At 28.8% G+C, this 8,785-nt stretch overlaps 1 protein-coding gene across 1 annotated transcript; it reads right to left on the bottom strand.

The window, feature by feature from the left end:
- Window positions 1-222: 222 nt before the first annotated feature.
- On the bottom strand, window positions 223-1,878 carry LOC133668975 (tyrosine decarboxylase 1-like). The gene has a single exon (XM_062088992.1). The coding sequence runs from the start codon at window positions 1,845-1,847 to the stop codon at window positions 366-368; it is 1,482 nt and encodes a 493-aa protein (XP_061944976.1). The 5' UTR covers window positions 1,848-1,878; the 3' UTR covers window positions 223-365.
- Window positions 1,879-8,785: the final 6,907 nt, after the last annotated feature.

The raw sequence follows: 8,785 nt of genomic DNA, 5'->3' as shown, positions 1-8,785 counted from the left end.
CTAGATAGATTGAACTATTAATCTTTAAAAAATATTAGCATAAGATAAAATCTTAAATATAAAAAAACACTGTCTCACTCTAGCCTTACTCTTTTACTACCATATGTTTCTGAAGATTTTTTTCTTCCATTTCTTTAAGTGCCACTTAGAAAACGTACTCATAATGCCCTCTGGAAAAGGCTGAAAACATAATACGAAATTAAAAAAAGAAATGCATGGAAAGGTATCAAGAATTATGAAATTTAAAATAGATGTCTGCCTTAAGTAGACTTTTTTATTTAAACTCAGCAATTTAAATTTTGCTTTCACTATCAATTACGAACGAAACCATAATCTTCTTGCTGAGATCAAACCACGGTCATTAATTATCCAATAGCACCTGTTTCTTTGACAAGATCTGCTGCCTTTTCTTGAATCAACTTCCACAAATCATCTACATGTCGTTCTTCAGTCAAGGTTGATCCGATCGCACAGCGTATGATAAACAAGCCACCAACCACCCCGTGAGTCATGAATGCACGACCACTTTCATTCACTGCAGCTAGAAGCTTACGGTTCAATTCCAAGCCTTGGCATTCATCGTTGTGCTTGAGCCTAAAACATACCAGAGAAAACCTCCTTCGCACCACCACCTCAAACCTACTGTCTTTAGCCACCAGTGACTCAAACCGCTTAGCCAAGTTCACATCGCTACGAATATGGCACATAAGGTTTGCTAATCCATGCCTGCGAATCACAATCCAAAGCTTCAGAGCTCTGAATCGCCTACTCAATGCAATTTGCCAATCTTTGTAGTCCACGACGTTACTTGATTCACTGGCATTGTTCCTCAAGAATTCTGCATCACTGGACAGTGACTCGATTAATAAACGAGGCTGCTTAACCCACAAGCAGCAACAATCCATGTTAGTGAGTAACCATTTATGTGGATTCATGCTCAACGAGTCTGCAAGTTCTACTCCATCCAGGTAATGCCTGAATTCAGGGCATATGCATGCACTACCTGCGTAAGCTGCATCAACGTGGAACCATAGATTATATTTCCTGGCAATTTTCCCCAGATCCATAACAGGATCAACAGCTCCACATGCTGTAGTGCCTACAGTAGCGCATAAAAATAAGGGCACAAATCCAGTTTTGATATCATTTTCAATTGCATCTTCCAATGCTTGAGGTGATAACGAAAATTCCGATGAAAATGAGGTAGAGAGGCATCGAAAATTAGAGGATGGAATTCCAACTAATTTGACGCCCTTAAGTAGAGTTGAATGCGTTTGATCAGAGGCATAAACTACCAGCTTCGTAATGTTTTCAGCTCCAATCATTCTCAAGGTCTCGTCTCTGGCTGCAACTAGGGTGCAAACTATAGCCTCACAAGTGCTACCGTGCAAGACACCACCTCCGTTTCCTGAGAACAAAAAAGTAGATGGGAGCTTGAGCATCTTTCCCATCCATTCCATTACAATGGATTCCAGTTCGGTAGCAGCAGGAGATGCAATCCAGTTGAAGCCAACAACATTAAGGCCTGTGCAGAGCATCTCACCAACAAACCCTGCGGTGCTTGCATTTGCTTGGAAGTAAGCAAAGAAGTTAGGGCTTTGCCAATGAGTGAGGCCTGGGATAATGCTATCAGTTACATCTTTGAGAACATCTTCTAAGGATTCCTCGCAATATGGGGCAGTGTCTGGCAATTGGGTCAATAAGTACCCTGGTTTCACTTGGCTTTGAACCGGGTTGTTTTCAATATTCTTGTAATAATCAGCAATGAAATCGATCACCATTTTGGAATCATTGGTGAAACCATTTGGGTCTAAAGGGGAGAAAGTGTTTGTGGATAGAGAACCCATTTATTTCGGATAGATGAATGGATCACTTCAATTTTCTTCTCTTCAAGTGTTTGTGGATTTATCATGAGTAAAAGGGTGGTCTTTATAGGAGATGCTCACTGTATGGCCTAATCCAAAACTGAAAAATAATATATATATATATATATATATATATATGAATAATAATATTCCAGAATATTCCGGAATGTAATAATTTTAAGATAAATAAATAATTTTTATTTTATTTTAATTCTCAATCTGTTCCAGATTTTCAAGATAAATTTCAACCAGAATATTCCGATTTTATTTTACAAGTTTTTTTTCGAGCTTGAAAAACCATTAAATCAAACTCAAACTTCTACTTATTTTAACCAAAACAAATCCTAAAAATACCATATAAATATTAATAAGTTTATTTTCAACAACAAAACAATCTTTAATCAATCTAAAAAAAAATCAAACAAAACAACAACAATAATAAATTTATGGAGCCTAATCTATTTTTTTAGCATGGTCACATGACAAATTCATCTTCATTGAACTCTCCTCTCCTACCAAACCATCATTGACACTAACATTTATTACATTCCATCCATTTTGTATTAATTTAAAAAGTAAAATAAAACATCATAATTTTTAATTTACTTTAAATCTCAATCCGTTCCAGATTTTTGAGATAAATTTCAACCAGAATGTCACGGTTTCATTTTACATGTTTTCTTTTGGACTTGAAAAGCCATTAAATCAAACACAAACTTCAACATATTTTAACCAAAACAAATCCTAATAATACCATATAAATATTAATAACTCCATTTTCAACTACAAAACAATTTTTAATCAATGTAAAAATCAAACAAAAAATAAAACAAAACAACAATAATAATAAATTTATGGACCCTAATCTATTTTTTTAGCATGGTCACAAGGCAAATTCATCTTCATTGAACTCTCCTCTCCTACCAAACCTTCATTGACACTAACATTTATTACATTCCTTCCATTTTGTATTAATTTAAAAACTAAAATAAAACGGAATAATTTTTATTTTATTTTAATTCTCAATCCGTTCCAGATTTTCCTGATAAATTTCAACTAGAATGTCACAGTTTCATTTTACATATTTCCTTTCGGGCTTGAAAAGTTATTAAATCAAACACAAAATTCAACATATTTTAATCAAAACAAATCCTAATAATACCATATAAATATTAATAACTCCATTGTCAACTACAAAACAATCTTTAATCAATGTAAAAATAAAAAAAAAATCAAACAAAACAACAATAATAATAAATTTATGGACCCTAATCTATTTTTTTAGCATGGTCACAGGGCAAATTCATCTTCATTGAACTCTCATCTCCTACCAAACCTTCATTGACACTAACATTTATTACATTCCTTGCATTTTGTATTAATCTAAAAAGTAAAATAAAATGGAATAATTTTTATTTTATTTTACATCTCAATCCGTTCCAGATTTTCGAGATAAATTTTAACCAGAATGTTCCGGTTTCATTTTACACGTTTTCTTTCGGGCTTGAAATGCCATTAAATCAAACCCAAACTTCAACTTATTTTAACCAAAACAAATCCTAATAATACTATATAAATATTAATAACTCCATTGTCAACTACAAAACAATCTTTAATCAATGTAAAAATAAAAAAAATCAAACAAAACAACAATAATAATAAATTTATGGACCTTCATCTATTTTTTTAGCATGGTCACAGGGCAAATGCATCTTCGTTGAACTCTCTTCTCCTAACAAACCTTCATTGACACTAACATTTATTACATTCCTTCCATTTTGTATTAATTTAAAAAGTAAAATAAAACGGAATAATTTTTATTTTATTTTAATTCTCAATCCGTTCCAGATTTTCCTGATAAATTTCAACCAGAATGTTCCGGTAACATTACATGTTTCCTTTCGGGCTTGAAAAGCCTTTAAATCAAACACAAACTTCAACTTATTTTAACCAAAACAAATCCTAAAAATACCATATAAATATTAATAATTCTATTTTCAACTACAAAACAATCTTTAATCAATCTAAAAATAAAAAAATCAAACAAAACAACAATAATAATAAATTTATGGACCCTAATCTATTTTCTTGGCATGGTCACAGGGCAAATTCATCTTCGTTGAACTCTCCTCTCCTAACAAACCTTCATTGACACTAACATTTATTACATTCCTACCATTTTGTATTAATTTAAAAAGTAAAATAAAACGGAATAATTTTTATTTTATTTCAATTCTCAATTCGTTCCAGATTTTCTAAATCAATTTCAACTAGAATGTTACAGTTTCATTTTACATGTTTCCTTTCGGGTTTGAAAAGCCATTAAATCAAACACAAATTTCAACTTATTTAAAACAAAACAAATCCTAAAAATGCCATATAAATATTAATAACTCCATTTTCAACTACAAAACAATAATTAATCAATCTAAAAAAAATCAAACAAAACAACAATAATAATAAATTTATGGACCCTAATATATTTTTTTAGCATGGTTAGAGCGCAAATTCATCTTCATTGAACTCTCCTCTCCTAACAAACCTTCATTGACACTAACATTTATTACATTCCTTCCATTTTGTATTAATTTAAAAAGTAATATAAAACGGAATAATTTTTATTTTATTTTAATTCTCAATCCATTCCAGATTTTCCTGATAAATTTCAACCAGAAAGTTCCGGTTACATTTTACATGTTTCCTTTCGGGCTTGAAAAGCGTTTAAATCAAACCCAAACTTCAACTTATTTTAACCAAAACAAATCCTAATAATACCATATAAATATTAATAACTCCATTTTCAACTACAAAACAATCTTTAATCAATGTAAAAATAAAAAAAATCAAACAAAACAACAATAATAATAAATTTATGGACCCTAATCTATTTTTTTAGCATGGTCACAGGGCAAATTCATCTTCATTGAACTCTCCTCTCCTACCAAACCTTCATTGACACTAACATTTATTACATTCCTTCCATTTTGTATTCATTTAAAAAGTAAAATAAAACGGAATAATTTTTATTTTTTTTTAATTCTCAATTCGTTCTAGATTTTCCTGATAAATTTCAACCAGAATGTTCTGGTTTCATTTTACATGTTTCCTTTTGGGCTTGAAAAGCCATTAAATCAAACCCAAACTTCAACTTATTTTAACCAAAACAAATCCTAATAATACCATATAAATATTAATACCTCCATTGTCAACTACAAAACATTCTTTAATCAATGTAAAAATAAAAAAAAAATCAAACAAAACAACAATAATAATAAATTTTTGGACCTTAATCTATTTTTTTAGCATGGTCACAGGGCAAATCCATCTTCGTTGAACTCTCATCTCCTAACAAACCTTCATTGACACTAACATTTATTACATTCCTTCCATTTTGTATTAATTTAAAAAGTAAAATAAAACGGAATAAATTTTATTTTATTTTAATTCTCAATCCGTTCCAGATTTTCCTGATAAATTTCAACCAGAATGTTCCGGTAACATTACATGTTTCCTTTCGGGCTTGAAAAGCCTTTAAATCAAACACAAACTTCAACTTATTTTAACCAAAACAAATCCTAATAATACCTTATAAATATTAATAACTCCATTTTCAACTACAAAACAATCTTTAATCAATGTAAAAATATAAAAAATCAAACAAAACAATAATAATAAAAAATTTATGGACCCTAATTTATTTTTTTAGCATGGTTAGAGCGCAAATTCATCTTCATTGAACTGTCATCTACTAACAAACCTTCATTGACACTAACATTTATTACATTCCTTCCATGTTGTATTAATTTAAAAAGTAAAATAAAATGGAATAATTTTTATTTTATTTTAATTCTCAATTCGTTCTAGATTTTCCTGATAAATTTCAACCAGAATGTTCCGGTTTCATTTTACATGATTCCTTTCGGGCTTGAAAAGCATTTAAATCAAACCCAAACTTCAACTTATTTTAACCAAAACAAATCCTAATAATACCATATAAATATTAATAACTCCATTGTCAACTACAAAACAATCTTTAATCAATGTAAAAATAAAAAAAACAAACAAAACAACAATAATTATAAATTTATGGACCCTAATCTATTTTTTTAGCATGGTCACAGGGCAAATGCATCTTCATTGAACTCTCCTCTCCTACCAAACCTTCATTGACACAAACATTTATTACATTCCTTCCATTTTGAATTAATTTAAAAAGTAAAATAAAATGGAATAATTTTTATTTTATTTTAATTCTCAATCCGTTCCAGATTTTCCTGATAAATTTCAACCAGAATGTTCCGGTTACATTTTACATGTTTCCTTTCTGGCTTGAAAAACCTTTAAATCAAACCCAAACTTCAACTTATTTTAACCAAAACAAATCCTAATAATACCTTATAAATATTAATAACTCCATTTTCAACTACAAAACAATCTTTAATCAATGTAAAAATAAAAAAAAAATCAAACAAAACAACAGTAATAATGAATTTATGGACCCTAATCTATTTTTTTAGCACGGTTAGAGCGCAAATTCATCTTCATTGAACTCTCCTCTCCTACCAAACCTTCATTGACACAAACATTTATTACATTCCTTCCATGTTGTATTAATTTAAAAAGTAAAATAAAACGGAATAATTTTTATTTTATTTTAATTCTCAATCCGTTCCAGATTTTCCTGATAAATTTCAAACCAGAATGTTCCGGTTTCATTTTACATGATTCCTTTCGGGCTTGAAAAGCCTTTAAATCAAACCCAAACTTCAACTTATTTTAACCAAAACAAATCCTAATAATACCATATAAATATTAATAACTCCATTGTCAACTACAAAACAATCTTTAATCAATGTAAAAATAAAAAAAAAATCAAACAAAACTACAATAATTATAAATTTATGGACCCTAATCTATTTTTTTAGCATGGTCACAGGGCAAATGCATCTTCATTGAACTCTCCTCTCCTACCAAACCTTCATTGACACAAACATTTATTACATTCCTTCCATTTTGTATTAATTTAAAAAGTAAAATAAAACGGAATAAATTTTATTTTATTTTAATTCTCAATCCGTTCCAGATTTTCCTGATAAATTTCAACCAGAATGTTCCGGTTACATTTTACATGTTTCCTTTCGGGCTTGAAAAACCTTTAAATCAAACCCAAACTTCAACTTATTTTAACCAAAACAAATCCTAATAATACCTTATAAATATTAATAACTCCATTTTCAACTACAAAACAATCTTTAATCAATGTAAAAATAAAAAAAAATCAAACAAAACAACAATAATAATAAATTTATGGACCCTAATCTATTTTTTTAGCATGGTCACAGGGCAAATTCATCTTCACTGAACTCTCCTCTCTAAGCAAACCTTCATTGACACTAACATTTATTACATTCCTTTCATTTTGTATTAATTTAAAAAGTAAAATAAAATGGAATAATTTTTATTTTATTTTAATTCTCAATCCGTTCCAGATTTTCCTGATAAATTTCAACTAGAATGTTCCGGTTACATTTTACATGTTTTCTTTCAGGCTTGAAAATTCTTTAAATCAAACCCAAACTTCAACTTATTTTAACCAAAACAAATCCTAATAATACCGTATAAATATTAATAACTCCATTGTCAACTACAAAACAATCTTTAATCAATGTAAAAATAAAAAAAATCAAACAAAACAACAATAATAATAAATTTTTGGACCCTAATCTATTTTTTTAGCATGGTCACAGGGCAAATTCATCTTCATTGAACTCTCCTCTCCTACCAAACCTTCATTGACACTAACATTTATTACATTCCTTCCATTTTGTATTAATTTAAAAAGTAAAATAAAACGGAATAATTTTTATTTTATTTTAATTCTCAATCCGTTCTAGATTTTCCTGATAAATTTCAACCAGAATGTTCCGGTTACATTTTACATGTTTCCTTTCGGGCTTGAAAAGCCTTTAAATCAAACCCAAACTTCAACTTATTTTAACCAAAACAATCCTAAAAATACCATATAAATATTAATAACTCCATTTTCAACTACAAAACAATCTTTAATCAATCTAAATAAATAAATCAAGCAAAACAATAATAATAATAAATTTATGGACCGTAATCTTTTTTTTAGCATGGTCAGAGCGCAAATTCATCTTCATTGAACTCTCCTCTCCTAACAAACCTTCATTGACACTAATATTTATTATATTCCTTCTTTTTCGTTGGTTGAATAAAACTTGAGTTGCACATCTCTTTTATAAAATATTAAGAGATCAAAAAATCATTCTCCATGAATATCATAATAAAAATATATTTTGCAATACGATTATAAAATAAAAAGCACTGGACTATTTCTTTTTATCCTTAAGAAAAGTATGAACTCCTCGTGATATTGAATGAGTAAACTTAAGGGAATTTAAAGGGGTGACAAACAAAACTTATAGTTTTATTAAGGGTTAAAAAAATACTAATTAGGTGGTGTTCGTGTGTTAACATAAATGTGACACTCAAATTCCAACTCTGTTTACCTTCATTTAAGAATTAATTGTCGTAGCGTTTTGACGTGAATGACTTGTGTGACTTACCTTTATCTTTTAGAAGTGAAAAGTTCGGGTTTGATTTATGTTTTTTTTGTGTAGAAACATTTTACTTTTATAATATTTTGGTATTTTATTTAAGTTAAATTACTTTAAGTTAAAGTTCTATTTAATCTTAACTATATAGAAAATTTTAAATTTTAAAATTATATTTATTTGATATTGCATGTGTTTGTATTGCATAATTTATAATTAATTTATCTTGAATTTAAATTATATATATATATATATATTATTTATTTGACATTGCATGTGTTTGTATTGCATAATTTATAATTAACCCTGAACAGACGACAATCTCCATTTTAGTATAAAAGT

Source organism: Populus nigra, chromosome 12 (genome assembly GCF_951802175.1).
Source record: "Populus nigra chromosome 12, ddPopNigr1.1, whole genome shotgun sequence".
NCBI classification, from domain to species: domain Eukaryota; kingdom Viridiplantae; phylum Streptophyta; class Magnoliopsida; order Malpighiales; family Salicaceae; genus Populus; species Populus nigra.
Note: the sequence above shows the minus strand (reverse complement) of the source record. Positions and strands in the feature narration are given on the sequence as shown.

What these genes read in the sequence shown, in the direction of transcription:
- LOC133668975 (XM_062088992.1), bottom strand. Translation starts at nt 1,847, where the DNA reads ATGGGTTCTCTATCCACAAACACTTTCTCCCCTTTAGACCCAAATGGT.